The 19,063-nt window shown below is 49.8% G+C and overlaps 1 protein-coding gene across 1 annotated transcript in view; it reads right to left on the bottom strand.

Annotated features, from left to right (window-relative positions):
• The window catches only part of LOC107292085, a gene marked incomplete at its 3' end in the record, with an annotated part of 196,831 nt that overhangs the window by 118,043 nt on the left and 59,725 nt on the right, over positions 1-19,063 (bottom strand). Inside the window, 3 exon segments of the mRNA XM_029285080.1 lie at positions 6,030-6,051; positions 6,181-7,128; positions 16,065-17,540. Of these exon segments, the coding sequence (XP_029140913.1) occupies positions 6,030-6,051; positions 6,181-7,128; positions 16,065-17,540 (2,446 nt within the window).

A 19,063-nucleotide genomic window follows, 5' to 3' on the forward strand; every position in this document is an offset into this window, starting at 1 on the left:
TGTTGTTTCTGCACTCAATGCCTGAGGTAATCTGATGCTGGAGCCCAGTGACCTTCTCCAGGCATGTTTAGATGTAGGCAGGAAGTTCTCTCATCAGATAACAGAACAACACAGCTGGAAGGGACCTTGGAGGTCTTCTAGTCCAACCCCCTCCTCCAGCAGGAGACCCTCTATGATTCCAGAAAGTGGGAATATGCTGCGTCTGGAGGAGTTGGGAGTCTCTTTATTGGCTTCTGTGTTATGTTCTGCTTTTATTAGTGTGAGGTTGTATAAATGTAATGCATGTCTACATGCCCCTGGCTAGCACCTGTTATTCGGTAGAATACGCCTAATATTTTTATCATCATTTTTGAGCAAAGAGAAGGGCTGAGTTTAATAAGCAGTGAAAGAACTGCTATACATTATTCTCTGAAGCTCAATAGACCCTTTGACTTGATAAGCCTGTCTATGGAGGGCTTAAAGGCACAAAGACTGACTCTTTTTGGTGGGCTTTGGGCTTGTAAGGAACTGGCTCAGTTGGTCCCTCAACAAAGGAAGACTCTGAATCCATCCAGTTGGATCAAAAGAAGTTTTATGGAGCAACAGTGATTGCAGGAGAACCAGGCGAACTCTGAAAAGGCCATGCAGACCAGTCGTCTCTGGGTGACTGTGAAAATTTTAGGCATAATACAGGTAGTCCTTGACTTACAACAGTTCATTTAATGACCGTTCAAAGTTACAACGGCACTGAAAAAAAGGATTATGACCATTTTTCACATTTACAGCCGTTGCGGGATCCCCATGGTCAGGTGATCAAAAATTGCAATGCCTAGCAACTGACTCATTTATGACGGTGGCAGTGCCTGGGGAGGGTCACGTGATCCGCTTTTGTGACCTGACGAACAAAGTCAATGGGGAAGCCAGGGTCGCTTAACAACTGTGTTACCGACTTAATGACTGCAGGGATTCACTTAGCAACAGTGGCAAGAAAGGTCGTAAAATGGGGCAAAATTCACTTAACAAATGTCTAACTTAGCAACAGAAATTGTCCAGTGGTACATCGCGTGATCCTCGGTTCTACATCCACGCCGGTTGCCAAGTGCCTGAAGTTCTGATTATGTGGCCTGTGAGGATGCTGTGATGGTTGTAACTGCGAGGACTGGCTATAAGTCCCTTCTTTCAATGCTGTTGCAACTTTGAATAATGATTCTCAGTCGAGGATAACCTGCGGCAGGTAAAATGAACCTGGCACCCTTTGGTAGGCTGGCTTACTACCCCGATGGTCAGCCAGAGGTACCCCCAAGCCCACCCACCCCCACCAGTAGATATCCCCCTCCCTAAATTACCAAGCAGTTACAGCAAAGCAAAAAAGCAAGCAAAATTGCCAGCAAACACCCCCCCCCTTCCCAAGAATGGTTGAAATGAGTCCTTGGTGCTCTCTGAGCTTGCTTCTTTTCTGGCAGACTTTTCATTACCCAGCTAGGTAACGTCATCAGTGCTATAAGGAGTGCTGTTTGCTGTTGGTTTATATTCTGGGGCCTTGCCTCTCTCGGGAGGGCGATCTTAGGGATTTGTTGCTTGGGCTGTTTACTAATGGTGCTTTGAAGGCCCCAACTGCCATCCTTACTGTGGGAGCTGCCAAAGCCTTCTGGGTTCTTGAGATGGAATTAGATCAGAGCAGCAGCTCAGCTATCGGCCATCAGGGGGCAGCAAAGGACAGGACTTTGCGCCATCTGTTGGATCTCGAGAGTCCAGCAGCCCTGAGATGCTCATCCCCAGGTTTTCTCTGCAGGGCCATTCCTAACCGGCCTTCCTGCCAAGGAGGTGGGGCACTGGCATTTCCCAGATTAACGCCTCACAACCACCTGGCCAGGTAGACTGGCCAACATTCTCTAGAGTTCGAGATATCCTGGCCAGCCCAGTAAATTGTGTGATTCGATTCACACAAGAGTATTCTCTCTATAGAATCTAATACCCACATTCACATTTGATAAGTGTGGGAGTGTTGAGACAAGTTGGATTTCTGGGCCTGGGCCTATTGTCCATTACTTCATTACTTCCTGCCTGAGTTCCACCTGGCCTCTCAGTTCCCCCCCCCCCCCCCGGGCAATCCTGGTTCCAGCTGAAACCCTTCCTGAAGGAGAAGAAGGAGCCAAAAACGATAAAAATAGAGATTGCGGACAGAAAATAGAGACCAAGGATTCTTCCACCTGGTTCTACTCCAGTCAACCACCACCATAAATACTGTACCCAGTTTGAGCCCCTCGAATGCTTTACACACGTTTCAGAGAAGAACAAGGTGAATGATCGAGTACACCTGTTGCAGCAAAAGTAGGGGCACCTTTTTACCAAATAATCTCAATTTACTGTGAAATCGATTGAAGCTGATGCAACGGAATGGCATCCACAATTTGTTCTAGCGTAATGCATTGGGTGTAAATTTTGATTTATGACTAACATTCTTCTAAATAAAGAAAATGACATGGACAAAATCACTGCATGTAGCCTTTGTAGATTTTAATCTTACATTTGACTCCATTTGAGAGAAATCTTGATGAACCTGGAGAATACAGTACAAACGGATGTTGCTTTTTCTCACTCAGCATTTGTATGAAATGTGCTAACCATCCTGGTACCTCTTCAGAAGTCTCACAGGGCTGTATTTAGACCTCCACCTTCTTTAAGTTGTACCTCCACTCCTCAACAGGTCATGTGACCGTCTCCTCCTTACACCTGCCTGAATCCGTGGACCCAGATGTACAGGTAGTCCTCGAGTTACGAATGGAACGGAGCGTGCCCATTCCATTCATAACTCCAGGATTCGTGAATCTTGTACCTCGAATGAGATCATCTTCGTTAAGTGCACATGAGGTATCTCACTGTGGGAAAGGCCATAGAGGGCTTAGTGAAAAAACAGGCTCCCCAGGGCTCATGCTTCCCCCTCCCTTACTCCCTCGCCATACTCACCTTGCAAAATCCGTGTCCTCTCTGCCTCGGTTTCTTTCTTGGGATTGCTTTTCGCACCAACAATGGAAGCCGCAGGATGCTGTAACACCGTGGGAATTCAAACACAAATTCTCTGCAAAAGAGACCATGGTCCCCGGAAGCTTCCATCTAGGCGGAGTTTCAAAACGCAGCGAATCCCAGCGTTGTGAACAGCCCCACAGCGGCGCAAACACTTTTTATCCAAAGGAGACCTGAGAGAGGTTGGAAAGTCGCTGTGATTGCCAGTGGAGCACTTTAGAAACGCAGCGTTCCTTTCCTTTTCTGAAGCACTCCATTGGCAATACACGGCCTTTCCAATCTCTCTCAGGTCTCCGTTTGGATAAAAAATGATTAAGCGGCAGCCGGCTTGAGTTTCCCCGCTCCGTCCGAGTGGAAAGCAGAGGCGCAGAGCGGGATTGCTCTCAATAAGGCCGGGGCATACGAGTGAGCAGCGCACCCGCATCCTCTTGAGAGCAATTCTGCGTTTCCGCTTTCTTCTTTTCGGACGGAGCGGAGAAACGTAGGTTGCTGCCGCTGCTTGAGCAGGGAGCACGACAAGAAGAGCGATCAGAGAAGGAGTACAATACGTCGGGTGGGGTGGGTGGCTGGCTGGAGAGGGGAGAGCATGGCCTCTCAAGTGGCTGTTACCGCCGCTGGGAGCTTGGTGCCAGGGGGCTCACCCCGGGATGCATCCCTGCTCAGTTGAAGGCCTCAAACTAAGGTGGTGCCTGCGAGCGACAGCACTGCACCCGGGCCACGGATGGCATTATTTCCTGTGCCTGGCTGACTCCAATTCCACGTTTTGCCCCATAGGCATGCAAATGAGGCAAACACTTCTCCCCCCCCCTCTCAGAATGGAAGCTTCCGGGCACCATGATCTCTTTTGCAGAGAATTTGTGTTTGAACTTGTGCGATATTACGGCACCCAGGAGCTTCCATTGTCGGCATGAAGAGCATTTCCAAGCTGACTCTCCTCTCACAAAGGGAAAGAAACCGCGGCAGAGAGGACACAGAGTTTGCAAGGCGAGTCCAGTCTGTCAGGAAGGGAGGGGGAAGAAGTTGTGAGGAGTGGGGGGGGAATAGGGTGATGTTGCAGAGCCTATGCAGTCATTCGTAAGGGTGAACAACTGTTGTACTGCAATGTTCGTAATTTTTGGACTTGCTGGTAAACATTAGGGGGCACTGATCGCGTAACTTCGAACAAGCAATAAGTGAACGATCATAACTCCGGATTGCCTGTACTTCTCCTATATCAGTGATAGTGAACCTTTTAGAGACTGAGTGCCCAAACCACAACCCAAAACCCACTTATTTATCGCAAAGCGCCAGGACCGCATCAGCATTGTGATGCCCGGGGGAGGGTGGCAGGGAGTCACCTCTAGTGCCATCTCTTGACACGCAAAAACTGGTGGGAAAAAAATGGGCCACCGTGCTGCAAGGCGCAAAAACAGCCGCCGCCACACCATGGGGTGCAGATACAAGGCGCTGCACCACGGAAGAACGGGGCAGGGCTAGTGGGTATCATGCAGGCACTAGCCCTGCCCCATTTGCAGCACATAATTGCTTGCGGCCCCATGCGCGCATGGAAACTGATCAAAGAGAGAAGCAACCTGGAATTAAGGAGAAACTTCCTGACAGTGAGGAGAATTAACCAGATTTTTAAAAAGAGGGTAGACAGTCACTTCTCTGAGATGGTATAGGTTCTCCTACTTGAGCAGGGGGTTGGACTAGAAGACCTCCAAGGTCCCTTCCAGATTCTATTCTATTCTTATTCTATTCTAGTGGCTAGGGAGACCTGTACCTGTATCTCAAAAACTTTTGTTGGCCTTAGAAAGTCTCGTTTCTGTTAAAAAGTTTTAAAGACTAGGGGACCATTGAGAGCATCCAATTTACAAGAGTTTCAGATATCTGGGGATGGTCTTAGATGGCGCTGACCTTTGGAAAACCCATTTAGATTATATCAAACAATGACAGTGAAGGCCGAATAAGCCCTAGTGTCAGGTCCTGCCAGTTCCTGCCATCTGGAGGGGCATTTGGGGGGGTGGACAAATGGACAATATGATTGTGTGTACATGATAGGAAATAGGGAGGGGGGAAATGACAGGTGATGAAGACCATAGAAGCCCAGAATTGGTTTGTAGTAGAGACACCTTTTGCTTCAATCTGATGAAGTCAAGGGTTTTTCTTTCCTAAGGGACCCAGTTGGGGCAGGTCAGACACCTAGATTCTGCCACGGCACACTTGTTCAAATTAGGCAGAGTTAGAAGATCTTTTAAAGGCAACTGATTAAAGTAATCTAACAAAGAGGTTTCCCCTAATGAAAAGAGGAGTCCAGGACACATTCAGTAGAAAAAGTACAAAAGAATACTTGATTGGATGGAAGAAATGTTACATCAGAAACATGGACAGTAAGATAAACATCCCATAATATTAAGCATAACTATTTGAAAGCGCATTTTATTTAAAGGAGAACATTTGCATGGGAAAAGGCATGACGTGTCACATAAAAACGAACAGTGATATTTTATTCACTTGAAAAGGCAAAGCCATAATCCAGCAGGGCAGTTGGGGAGGATGAGTTGGAATGTTGGCTGAGAACTGTTGCCAGATGGGCTGTTTTTCTACCTGACTGATTAGTTTTGGATGTTTCTTGCAGGAAAGCTGGGGCCTTGGTGGGTTCATTGGGGGGGGGGAGGCTGTTTTGGCCTATTTTTAAGGGGGTTAAGTTTTAGAGCAGTATATCAAACTATCATGAAGGATATCTGCAAAATACATTGCAGAAGCAGGCAGGGCTGGGTCAGCCGTCCAAACGTCCTGCCGTCAAATGTCTAGGAGAGGGGGGGAAATGGGCAAGAAACCTGCTGTGGGAATTAGTGGCGGGAGGGAATGATAGCTAAGGAAGAGCAGATCAACATGGAACCAGTTTGTGCCATGCATCTTCAAGGGCGTTTACAAGTATCATGACTGAAGGTCTTTCCACACTCAGGCATATTTAGCGTTTTCCCCCTATGGGAATCTTTTGATGTCAATGAAGGTGTACAATGTCGGTAAAGCTCTTTCCACACTCAAGGCGTTTCTACGGTTTTTCTAATGAATGGATTCTTTGACGCTTAGAAAGCCTTCCCTTCTCACAGAAACTCTTTCCACACTCCAGACATTTCTGTGGTTTTTCTCCAGTGTGGATCCTTTGATGGGTATAAAGGTGTCCCCTCTGACTGAAGCTCTTTCCACACTCCAAGCATTCTTATGGTTTTTGTCCTGTATGGATCCTTTGATGTGCATAAAGGTGTTCCCTCTTACTGAAGCTCTTTCCACACTCAGGGCATTTATGTAGTTTCTCATCTGTGTGGATCCTTTGATGTTTATAAAGGTTTCCCCTCAGACTGAAGCTCTTTCCACATTCCAGGCATTTAAATGGTTTCTCTCCTGAGTGGATCCTTTGATGTATATAAAGGTTTTCCCTCCGATTGAAGCTCTTTCCACATTCCAGGCATTTAAATGGTTTCTCTCCTGAGTGGATCCTTTGATGGGTATAAAGGCTGCTCCTCTGACTGAATCTCTTTCCACACTCCAGGCATTTATGCAGTTTTTCTCCTGTGTGGATCCTTTGATGTCTATAAAGGTGTCCCCTCCGATTGAAGCTCTTTCCACACTCCAGGCATTTAAATGGTTTCTCTCCTGTGTGGATTCTTAGATGGTTTTCAAGATCTCTATTTCTTCTGAAGGATTTTCCACATTCCGGGGACTGATATTTCTTTTCTCCCTCCTGGATTCTCTGGGGATTCCCGGGTCTTTCTCCTGTGTGAATCCTTTGATGTATATAAAGGTGTCCCCTCTGACTGAAACTCTTTCCACACTCCAGGCATTTATGTGGCTTTTCTCCTGAGTGGATTCTTTGATGTGTATAAAGGTTGCTGCTCCGACTGAAACTCTTTCCACACTCCAGGCATTTATACGGTTTCTCTCCTGAGTGGATCCTTTGATGGGTATAAAGGCTTCCCCTCTGAGTGAAGCTCTTTCCACACTCAAAGCATTTATATGGTTTTTCTCCTGAGTGGATCCTTTGATGTAAATAAAGGCTGCTGCTCTGACTGAAGCTCTTTCCACACTCCAGGCATTTATACGGTTTCTCTCCTGAGTGGATCCTTTGATGGTTTACAAGATCTCCATTTCTTTTGAAGGATTTTCCACATTCCGGGAAAAGGCGGGTCACGGCTCCGTCCCTTTCCCGAGGGGCCCCAGACGCTTCCCGGGGAGGAAGGCCGAAGCCTCCGCCTGTCACGGACCAGGCCCCTCCCTCCTTCTCCCTCCCTTAGAGACCATCTTTGACTGCGTCTCCCAGCATCCCCTGCGCCAAACCTGCAGGCCGGCTCCTCCCTCGCCGATTCCGGAAGCTAGCTCGTTGCCCGTTTTGTTTCCGAAAGTGGAGGCGGGACTTATTTTCGCGTCTTTCCCCTAGAAACTCTGCCTGTTCCTCTGGGCTAAAGACCGCCCCAAGGGGGCTCCCTGCCAATCGCCGCCCTCCCCCGAGCGACCAATCGGAGTCCTCCTTCCTCAGCCAGGCAGATGGCGCCTGCGCGGTGCTGCGGGGCGTCCTGCTCCCGGCGCGGAGGGGAGGGCCTCCGCTTGAACTTTGGGGTCCGCTCTTCCCCCCCGCCCCGCATCCAGGCAGGCGCAGCTGGGGGGCCCTTCCGGGGTTGCGTCTCCGCCCCTCCCTCACCCGGGTTCTCTCCCTTGGCAGGGCGGGGGTGGGGGAACTGGGGGGACGCTTCCCCCCTTCGCCCTCCTGGGGGGCTCTGGCCAGGCCTCCAGGCAGCCGGGCCTCCTCTCTGCGTTTCCCGGGCCCCCTACTGTCGCCCCCCGCCCCCCTTTCCCGCCTCCTCCCCGAGACCCCTTTGTCAGACTGCAGCGGGGGGGGGAGTCCTCTCCAGGACGCCCCTGGAACGCTGGCTGCGGAATTCTGGGAGTTGAAGTCCAGGAGTGATAAAAAGGCCGAGTTTGAAGACCCCTGGGCCAGATACACCTAGTTTCCACAAGCGTTCATCATACGATTTAGCCTCAGATCCCTGATCGTCTTTGTTGCTGCTGGGAGACTTTGGGCCAATCGCTCGCTCTCTCTCAGCCCAACCCGTCTCACCCGGTGGTGGTTGCGGGGAAAATAGGAGGAGGGAGATGAGTTGGGTCCCTTTGCTGCCTTATTTGTAAAAATAGTAAAGGCGGGAACGTGAATGAACGAAGGAATGAACGAATGAAATGCATCACATTTTCCTCCTTGCTGAGAGCCTCTCACACTGCGACTCCCAGCATCCCCTGCGCCCCACCCTCTTCCGGGCGCATCCGTCCCGGAAGCAAGAAAGCCTTTCCGTCGTCTCTGATTCCGGAAGGATGGGCCAGACCTCCCTTTGGGCTCTTCCGGCCAGGCTCCGCCTTTTCCTCCTCTGGGAACCGCCCCCTGCAGCTCTGCTCTATTTGTCCTGGAAGAAATGCCTCCGCCCCCTCGATTATTTGCATCGCGGCTCCTTCTACGCCATCCCATTGGCGGGTATCGCGTGACCCCGCCCCCTGCTCGACTCTGCCGCGCCCCTATTCCTCGCTCCGAGTTCCTGCTTTCCTCCCGTCTGGGCTCCTCCCCTCGTTTGGCCCCGCCCTTTCGCTGCTGTTCCCTTTCCCCCCTCCCTCCACGGCTCTTCCGCTCTTCCTCCTCGCCGCCCGGCCGGCTCCGCTGGGAGATGGGCTGCCCGGAGGGGCTGCGAGGGACGGGGGTGGATGGAGGCTCCCCTTGCCGGCCTGGGGACCCTTCCCGCCTCCGCTGCAGCCTCCTCTCTCCCCGGAGCTGCTCCTTTTCCCCCGCCTCGATGCCCCTGCTGGGTCCGGGTCTGTCCTGCGCTGGCGTGCAGTCACACGGGCATCTCCGCGTGGCCCCCTTTCCTTCTCTCCTCCTGGGGTTAGGGGGCTTTGCAGCTGGGCCTTATTCGCTGCTGGGTGTCCCTTGGCAACGCCTCCCCCCCCCAGCACCCCCAGTCCAGACGCCCCCAAGCCGCCCGGCTTCCCCCGGAGCCTTGGAGAGCCGTTCTCTCTCCCTGCTGGAAGGAAAGGCGGGCGAGGCTGTTGGGATCCTTATTGCCGGCATCCGAGCCTCTTTCCTTGTGATCATCTTTCCATGTATTGCACGAAATATTACTTGAATTGACCTGCCCCCCCCCCCCGGATTCCCAGGGACTGGGCGTTTTGCAAAGGAGTTGAGACGATGGTTATAAATTGCTCTGATGACTTTTGAATCCACTCCACCCTGGAGGCAAGGCTGCCGGTTAATGGATCCCCCTGGGAACAGATCTCTTCCCGCTCCCGCATCTTCTGGGCTTGCCCTTCCTNCCCGTTTCATTTAATACTGCCTCCCTCCTGGCCCCCCATCTCAGGCCAGCCTCCTCCCCTCTGCCCCCTAACCGCCCCCCCCCCCGCCTTAAATATCTCCCAGGATTATATCCTTTCCTGGCAGGGGAGACGCTCCAGCCCTCTGAGCCTTGGAGGGTCCCCCGCAAACAGGCTGTTGCCTTCTGGGCCTAGTTCTCAGTTACTTTTCAGAATGATTTCGGGGCCTCTTAGAGGGCATCGAGCCATAAAATAGGAAAATTTCAGGAAAACAGCCTTTTTGAGAAAATATACTGGAACGGCGTCTATAAAATGTCAAAATCCAGAAGCTGGGCCACTGGGCTGTCAGCCCCCCCCCCTTGGGATTCAGTTCCTAGTACTGAGGGAAGGCTTTTAAGGGCTGTTTGGGAGGGGCAGCGTGAAGGCGGCAAAGGTGCCTGGTTGAATCATGGCATTCCGAAATGGGAAGCCGCCATTAAAGGCAGTTCTCAAAAATCTGCTGGAGAAATTCCGCAGCACTGAGGCTCTCTTTTGGCACCCCTGCAGGAGGAGGGGCAACAAGGGTTGTTGTTACCCAATGGTGCCATCCCCTGCTCCACTTCACCCCTTAAAACATGTCATTGTGTGGATGATGTCACTGCATTCGTATCACATCACAAATGATTCCATTGTTGCAGTAGCATAAATTATGCAATTGAGCCGTCAATCGTCACATAGAGATAACCCACGTATGCACACCATTCAAAAAAGATAATAAAAGGCTAAGGAAGAAACAAAAAGACCAGAATACATCTTTTCCAGCAGTCAACACCCAGATAAGCAAGGAGTAACACCGGACAAAAAAGCCAGCAGAAAACAACAATCAAGCAAGTATCAAGAAGAGGACCGCAACCCCAAAACAACAATGGCAGGGCAAGCTTGGTGCTTGCTTGCAGATGTTTTGGTGACAAAACATCTGCAAGCAAACCAACAAGTTCAGAGTTACTGTGTATAAACAGGGAGCGAGCCACCCACTCACTAGCACTGACTGTGTTACCTAGTTGGGTCACAAAATATCTGCAAGCAAACGATCATCCTGAGACAACAGCAAGGATTTTACAGTTCACCTGAGCTACAGAAATTATTTTATGGGGATTATGCAACTTAGCTGCCTTACTCACAGGATGATGTCACAATGCGAAGACCATCCACGGCTACTCAATTCACCACCCTGAGTCATAATGGAGTTGGGTGACTTAGCAACGTGTAAACAGAAGCCAGGGCTGCTGCCTAACTCATCAATCCCCAACAGCGTCTCTTTCGGAGCAAGTAGTGGGACCAAGAGTGGAATGGGAGGCTTTTGGTCCCTGCTTGTGACACCTCAACCAAGGGCCTGTCAAAGAGGAAAGAAAGACTAGAGCTGACACGAGAGCAGTTTTCCAGTATTTGAGGGGCTGCCACAAAGAAGAGGGGGTCAAACTATTCTCCAAAGCACCAGAAGGGAAGACAATAAACAATGGTTGGAAAGTAATCAAGGGGAGAAGCAACCTGGAATTAAGGAGAAACTTCCTGACAGTGAGGACAATTAACCAGTGGAACAGAAGTTGCCTTCAGAAGTGCTTCATCCCTGGAGGTTTTTAAGAAGAGACTGGACAGCCACTTATCTGAAATAGTATGTGGTCTCCTGCTTGAGAAGTGGGTTGGACTAGAAGACCTCCAAGATCCCTTCCAGCTCTATTCTGATTAAAGCCACCCTGAGCCACTGAAAGCTGGGCTGCGTGAGTTTCCCATCTCCAGATCTGCAGTGTGACTACGGACAGAACCCACTGGGCAGTTTGCCCGTCCTCCTCTTCCTCTCGTCCAAGCATCCAAAATGCCAACTTCGGGCAGGTCAGGCACGTACGTGTTTTTTCTACACACGGCTCCCAGGAGTGAAAACATGAATTGGAGGCTTCTGAACTGCCAGTCTCCCCAAACAGCCCTGCGAGGCTCCGTCTGTTCTCCCTCCCTGATTTTAAGGGGGGGGAGGGCTTTCCAAAGGTATTATTGGCCTGGCATGGCTAGTGTGCATAAATGCAAGGCCAGATCATCATTGTCAGCACCTCTTGATATTTAAAGGCAAGCAGGAAGTCCAATTTCAAAATGCAAGTCACGTTTTTGAAGGGCTGCTGACTCTGGGCTGCCCTCTCCATTTTGTAGCGAGCGTCTCCTAGGATTAGGGAGGACAATACAGGGGTGAAAACACTACATTCTTTTCATGGAAATGGGAGAAATGTGCTCCAGAAAAACGTCCATCTTTCGTTCCTTATTGATGTTAAAAGCCCGGGCTCATCCTTTTTTTCTTTTATGGATTGGGGTCACATAAGCATCCGTATAACCTCTAAATTAGCAAAGCTTTTTAAACTTGACAAACTCATCTAGCCATAGGACTCCCCAGATCATGACAAACCTAACCAAGTTTAAAAATAATCCCAAACGGTCAGTTTTCCACGTTGGGTGATCTCCATCACAGGAGCATAGCTACAATATCTCTGTCTGCTCAGCTGAAATAAAGTGATTCTGGAAAATAGGCTTTCATAGAGTCATAGGACTGGAAGGGGCCTCCAAAGTCCTCTAGCCCGCCCTCTTGCTCAAGGCAGAAGCTTATATCATCCCGCTCAAATGGCTATTCAGTACATTTTTGAGAATCTCCAGTGATGGAGCAGGCAGAATCCCAAGGAGGCAAGCTATCCCATGGATTAATTGTTCCGTCAGAAAATGTCTCTTCACTTCTAGGTTGGATCTCTTTTAACAAGCTTCTAGGAAACCACAGACCTATCAACCTGACATCAGTACCTGGAAAGATTCTGGAAAAGATGATCAAGAGACGAATCTGCAAACACCTAGAGGCAAGCCAAGTTATAACTAGAAGCCAGCATGGATTGGTCAAAAACAGATCACGCCAGACAAATCTTTTTGCATTCTTTGACAAAGTGGATATATTACTGGAGAAGCAAAATGCTGTGGACATAATTTACTTTGACTTCAGTAAGGCATTTGGTAAAGTACACCACGACCTACTACTTGATAAGATAGAAAGAGGTGGATTAGAGAGTTTTAGTGGTCTACATTCATGAAGGATATCCGCAAAATACATCAAAATATCATAAAGGATATCCACAAAATACATCAAAATATCATAAAGGATATCTGCAAAATACATTGCAGCAGCAAGCCGGGTTGGGTCAGCCCTCCCCCCCATAGTAGTTCCATCAGCGCCCCCCAAACCCAGCTTCTCCCTTCTTGCCTCCCCTTTCCACCTTCTTTCCCAAGGACCCTGTCAAGTGTCCTGCTGTCAAATGACTATGAGGGAGGGGGATAAATGGGCAATAAACCTATTGTGGGAATTAGTGTGTGTATGTGTGTGGGGGAAATGACAGCTGAGGAAGAGCAGATCAACATGGAACCCATTTGTGCCAGGCATCTTCAAGGAAGTTTACCGAGTATGGAAATTTACCAGCCCAAACACCTCGGCGTTCCCAAAACATCTCGGCGGCATCACATTGGCTGGATTTGGACTGGTCATGGGGGGAGGAACGGGCAATGAGTTTTGTTGTGTGGGACACTTAGATTCCGCCTCCAGCCACAGTGGCTGACGGAGCAACCACGTCTGCCACCGAAGACGGGACCGTGGCTAGCCCCACAGCGGCAGCAATCTCTGTGGCCCCAGCACCAGGAGTGGCATCTCAAACCGCACTCCCTGCGGGATTAGCATGGGTGAAGAGGGATCATAAGAGACAACCGGTGGGCATGAAATTTAACAGGGACCCCCAGCAACTGGGATTCTTCTTGGCCCAAGTTTGGACCTATGTGCAGGAGTATGGTCCAGAAAGTGAGATGGGTCACCATGGCCCTGGAAGGGGCCACTTCGCAGTGGACAGTCTCTCTCCCCAGTGAGGATACCCGAGAGCTGAGAAACTTCAACCGCTTTATGGCGGTGCTCTGCAAGCGGTTTAAGGCCCCCTGGCCAGCCATCAAGCTAGAGATCGCATCAAGAGTACGTCCAGGAGTTCCGCGACTGGCTTGCAGGTTCACTGACTGCCGCAGGGAAAATAAGTTTTTAGAAATTTTTATTCTTAACCAACAAAAAAATCATGGGCATAAGTCATAGTGACTTGCAAAATATGTCATAGGTTTGACTTATGCCCACAGAACACTCAAACTATCTATCTATCAAATATAAATCATACGAAATACTAGAAGAAAAAGTAAAGGGTCTAGGGGACTATAAAGCACTGTGAATTGGTATATAAGTCTAATTATTATCATTAATTCTGTTGCTTTGTGTGTACACTGAGAGCTGTTGCCCCGGACCAAACCCCTTGTCTGCCTAATCACACTTGGGTAAACAAATTATTCCACTGATTTAATTCTATTGAGTTCAATTCAATTACTGAGACATGTATCATGACTGAAGGTCTTTCCACACTCAGGCATATTTAGCGGTTTTCCCCCATTTGAATCTTTTGATGTTGATGAAGGTGTACAGCCAGCTTCTCCCGGGCTGAGAGAGGATCCTGAGCTGGCAGTTTCAGAGGCTTTTGAACTTCTATGTCCCCCACCTCCCCAAAAGCCACTTTTATACGATTTGAAATCATTTTAATGTTCCGGTTGTTTCTGCACTCAAGGCATGTTTAGATGTAGGCAGGAAGCTCTCTTCTCAGCTAACAGAACAAGAGAGCTAGAAGGGACCTTGGAGGTCTTCTAGTCTAACCCCCTCCTCCAGCAGGAGACCCTCTATGATTCCAGAAAGTGGGAATATGCTGCGTCTGGAGGAGCTGGGAGTCTCTTTATTGGCTTCTGTGTTGTGTTCTGCTTTTTATTAAAGTGTGAGGTTGTAGAAATGTAATGCACGCCTACATACCCCTGGCTCGCACCTGTTATTTGGTAGAATACGCCTAATATTTCTATCATCACTTCCGAGCAAAGAGAAGGGCTGACTTTAATAAGCAGTGGAAGAACTGCTATTCACTATTCTCTGAAGCTCACTAGACCCTTTAACTTCATAAGCCTGTCCATGGAGGGCTTAAAGGCACAAAGACTGACTATTTTTGGTGGGCTTCTGCTTTGGGCTTGTAAGGAACTGGCTCAGCTGGTCCCTCAGCAAAGGAAGACTCTGAATCCATCCAGTTGCATCAAAAGAACTTTTACGGAGCAAGGGGAGGGAGGACAAGGTGAACTCTGAAAAGGCCGTGCAGAGCAGTCGTCTCTGGGTGACTGAAAATTTTAGGCATAATACAGGTAGTCCTCGACTTACAACAGTTCATTTAATGACCGTTCAAAGTTACAACGGCACTGAAAAAAAGGATTATGACCATTTTTCACATTTACAGCCGTTGCGGGGTCCCCATGGTCAGGTGATCAAAAATTGCAATGCCTAGCAACTGACTCATATTTATGACGGTGGCAGTGCCTGGAGAGGGTCACGTGATCCGCTTTTGTGACCTTCTGACGAGCAAAGTCAATGGGGAAGCCAGGGTCGCTTAACAACTGTGTTACCGACTTAACCACTGCAGGGATTCACTTAGCAACAGTGGCAAGAAAGGTCGTAAAATGGGGCAAAATTCACTTAACAAATGTCTAACTTAGCAACAGAAATTGTCCAGTGGTGCATCACGTGATCCTAGGTCCTACATCCACGCCGGTTGCCAAGTGCCTGAAATTTGGATTATGTGACCGATGAGGGTGCTGTGATGGTCGTAACTGCAAGGACTGGCTATAAGTCCCTTCTTTCAATGCTGTTGCGACTTTTAATATTTATTCTCAGTCGAGAATAACCTGCGGCAGGTAAAATGAACCTGGCACCCTTTGGTAGGCTGGCTTACTACCCCGATGGTGGTAAAAATCCCATAATATTGAGCATAACTATTTGAAAGAGCATTTTATTAAAAGGAGAACATTTGCATGGGAAAAGGCATCACGAATCACATAAAAACGAACAGTGAAGTTTTATTCACTTGAAAAGGGAAAGCCATAATCTAGCAGGGCAATTGAGGATGAATTGTAATGTTGGCTGCGAAATGTTGCCAGATGGGCTGTTTTTCTACCTGACTGGATTAGTTTTGGAGCTTTCTTGCAGGAAAGCTGGGGCCTTGGTGGGTTCATTTGGGGGGGGGAGAGGCTGTTTTGGCCTATTTTTAAGGGGGTTAAGTTTTAGGGCAGTATATCAAACTATCATGAAGGATATCTGCAAAATACATTGCAGAAGCAGGCAGGGCTGGGTCAGCCGTCCAAACGTCCTGCCGTCAAATGTCTAGGAGAGGGGGGGAAATGGGCAAGAAACCTGCTGTGGGAATTAGTGGCGGGAGGGAATGATAGCTGAGGAAGAGCAGATCAACATGGAACCAGTTTGTGCCATGCATCTTCAAGGGCGTTTACAAGTATCATGACTGAAGGTCTTTCCACACTCAGGCATATTTAGCGTTTTTCCCCTATGGGAATCTTTTGATGTCAATGAAGGTGTACACCGTCGGAAAAGCTCTTTCCACACTCAAGGCGTTTCTACGGTTTTTCTCCTGAATGGATTCTTTGATGCTTAGAAAGCCTTCCCTTCTCACAGAAACTCTTTCCACTCTCCAGACATTTCTGTGGTTTTTCTCTAGTGTGGATCCTTTGATGTCTGCGGAACTGTCCACTCACAGTAAAGCTCTTTCCACAATCCAAGCATTCTTATGGTTTTTCTCCTGTGTGGATCCCTTGATGGGTATAAAGGCTGCTCCTCTGAGTGAAGCTCTTTCCACACTCCAGGCATTTATGTGGTTTTTCTCCAGTGTGGATCCTTTGATGTCTATAAAGGTATCCCCTCTGGCTGAAGCTCTTTCCACATTCCAGACATTTAAATGGTTTCTCTCCTGAGTGGATCCTTTGATGTATATAAAGGCTGCTGCTCTGAGTGAAGCTCTTTCCACACTCCAAGCATTTATGTGGTTTTTCTCCAGTGTGGATCCTTTGATGTCTGCGGAGCTGTCCACTCACAGTAAAGCACTTTCCACATTCCAGGCATTTAAATGGTTTCTCTCCTGAGTGGATCCTTTGATGTTGATAAAGGCTGCTGCTCTGACTGAAGCTCTTTCCACACTCCAGGCATTTATGTGGTTTTTCTCCAGTGTGGATCCTTTGATGTGTATAAAGGCTTCCCCTTACATTGAAGCTCTTTCCACACTCCAGGCATTTAAATGGTTTCTCTCCTGAGTGGATCCTTTCATGTTTATAAAGGTCTCCCCTCAGACTGAAGCTCTTTCCACATTCCAGACATTTAAATGGTTTCTCTCCTGAGTGGATCCTTTGATGCATATAAAGGCTGCTCCTCTGAGTGAAGCTCTTTCCACACTCCAGGCATTTAAATGGTTTCTCTCCTGTGTGGATCCATTGATGGGTATAAAGGTGTGCCCTCAGACTGAAGCTCTTTCCACATTCCAGGCATTTAAATGGTTTCTCTCCTGAGTGGATCCTTTGATGTATATAAAGGCTGCTGCTCTGAGTGAAGCTCTTTCCACACTCCAGGCATTTATGTGGTTTTTCTCCAGTGTGGATCCTTTGATGTCTGCGGAGCTCTCCACTCACAGTAAAGCACTTTCCACATTCCAGGCATTTAAATGGTTTCTCTCCTGAGTGGATCCTTTGATGTATATAAAGGCTGCTGCTCTGACTGAAGCTCTTTCCACACTCCAGGCATTTAAATGGTTTCTCTCCTGTGTGGATCCTTTGATGTGTATAAAGGTGTGCACTCAGACGGAAGCTCTTTCCACATTCCAGGCATTTAAATGGTTTCTCTCCTGAGTGGATCCTTTCATGTTTACAAAGGTTTCCCCTCAGACGGAAGCTCTTTCCACATTCCAGACATTTAAATGGTTTCTCTCCTGAGTGGATCCTTTGATGTTTATAAAGGTTTCCCCTCCGACTGAAGCTCTTTCCACATTCCAGACATTTAAATGGTTTCTCTCCTGAGTGGATCCTTTGATGTTTATAAAGGTTTCCCCTCAGACTGAATCTCTTTCCACACTCCAGGCATTTATGCGGTTTTTCTCCTGTGTGGATCGTTTGATGTCTATAAAGGCTGCTCCTTTGATTGAATCTCTTTCCACACTCCAGGCATCCATAAGGTTTCTCTCCAGTGTGGATTCTTAGATGCATTTTAAGATCTCCATTTCTTTTGAAGGATTTTCCACATTCTTCGCATTCATATTTCTCTCCTCCCTCCTGGATTCTCTGGGGATTCCCGGGTCTTCCGCCTCTTCTGAAGGACCCTCCGCCCTCCAGGACCGTCTCGGGGTCTCCGCCCGTTTCCTGCTCCCCGCTTCTCCCTCCAGGCGGCCTCCTTTCCCGGAGTCTCCTTCGGTTCATCCCTGCCGGGCCTTCCCCGCCGTCTCCTCCCGGGGAGCGTCCCTTTCCTCCGCAGGGCTCGCCCGTCCTCCTGCAGGAGCAAAGGAGAGGCGGGTCACGGCTCCGTCCCTTTCCCGAGGGGCCCCAGACGCTCCCCGGGGAGGAAGGCCGAAGCCTCCGCCTGTCACGGATCAGACCCACTCCCTCCCTCCCTCCCTCCGAGACCATCTTTGACAGTCTCCCAGCATCCCCTGCGCCAAACCTGCAGCCCGGCTCCTCTCTCACCGATTCCGGAAGCTAGCTCGTTGCCCGTTTTATTTCCGGAAGTGGAGGCGGGACTTATTTTCGCGTCTTTCCCCTAGAAACTCCGCCTGTTCCTCTGGACTAGGCCCCGCCCCAAGGAGGTCCCCTGCCAATCGCCGTGCTCCCCCGATCGACCAATCTGAGTCCTCTTTCTTCAGCCAGGCAGATGGCGCCTGCGCGTTGATGCGCGGCGTCCTGTTCCCAGAGCGGAGGGGAGAGGAGGGGCTCCGCTTGAACTTTGGGGTCCGCTCTTCCCCCCCCTCGCACCGCATCCAGGCAGGCGCAGCTGGGGGGCCCTTCCGGGGCTGCGTCTCCGCCCCTCCCTCATCCGGGCTCTCTCCCTTTGCAGGGCGGGGGTGGGGGAGCTGCGGGGGGCTTCCCCCCTTCGTTCTCCTGGGGGGCTCCGGCCAGGCTCCCCCCGAGGCCTCCAGGCAGCCGGGCCTCCTCTCTGCGCCTCCTGGACCCCGAAATGCCGCCCCCGCCCCCCTTTCCCGCCTCCTCCCCGGGACCCCTTTGCCAGACTGCAGCGGGGGGTGAATCCCCTCCAGGACCCCCCCTTAATATCTGGGCCTCTCTGACCTCTGGGCGTCCTGAGGTCGAAGCCTCCAGAAAGGCTTTCCCCCCCATGCGCCCCTTTGTCCCCGGGGAGCCTGGCCCGAGACCCTCGGCCTTGGGGGGCTCTCCGTGCTTCCTACGCCCCCCCCCAAAGGCTGGAGGGGTTCCTGCTCCTCTCTCAGCCTCCAGCCAGCTTCTCCCGGGCTGAGAGAGGATCCTGAGCTGGCAGTTTCAGAGGCTTTTGAACTTCTATGTCCCCCACCTCCCCCAAAGCCCCTTTTCTAAGATGTGAAATCATTTTAATGTTCCTGTTGTTTCTGCACTCAATACCTCAGGTAATCTGATGCTGGAGCCCAGTGACCTTCTCCAGGCATGTTTAGATGTAGGCAGGAAGCTCTCTTCTCAGCTAACAGAACAACAGAGCTGGAAGGGACCTTGGAGGTCTTCTAGTCCAACCCCCTCCTCCAGCAGGAGACCCTCTGATTCCAGAAAGTGGGAATATGCTGCGTCTGGAGGAGCTGGGAGTCTCTTT

The sequence above is a fragment of the Protobothrops mucrosquamatus genome, unplaced genomic scaffold (genome assembly GCF_001527695.2).
Source record: "Protobothrops mucrosquamatus isolate PMUCROS unplaced genomic scaffold, P.Mucros_1.0 scaffold1262, whole genome shotgun sequence".
In the NCBI taxonomy this organism is placed as follows: Eukaryota; Metazoa; Chordata; class Lepidosauria; order Squamata; family Viperidae; genus Protobothrops; species Protobothrops mucrosquamatus.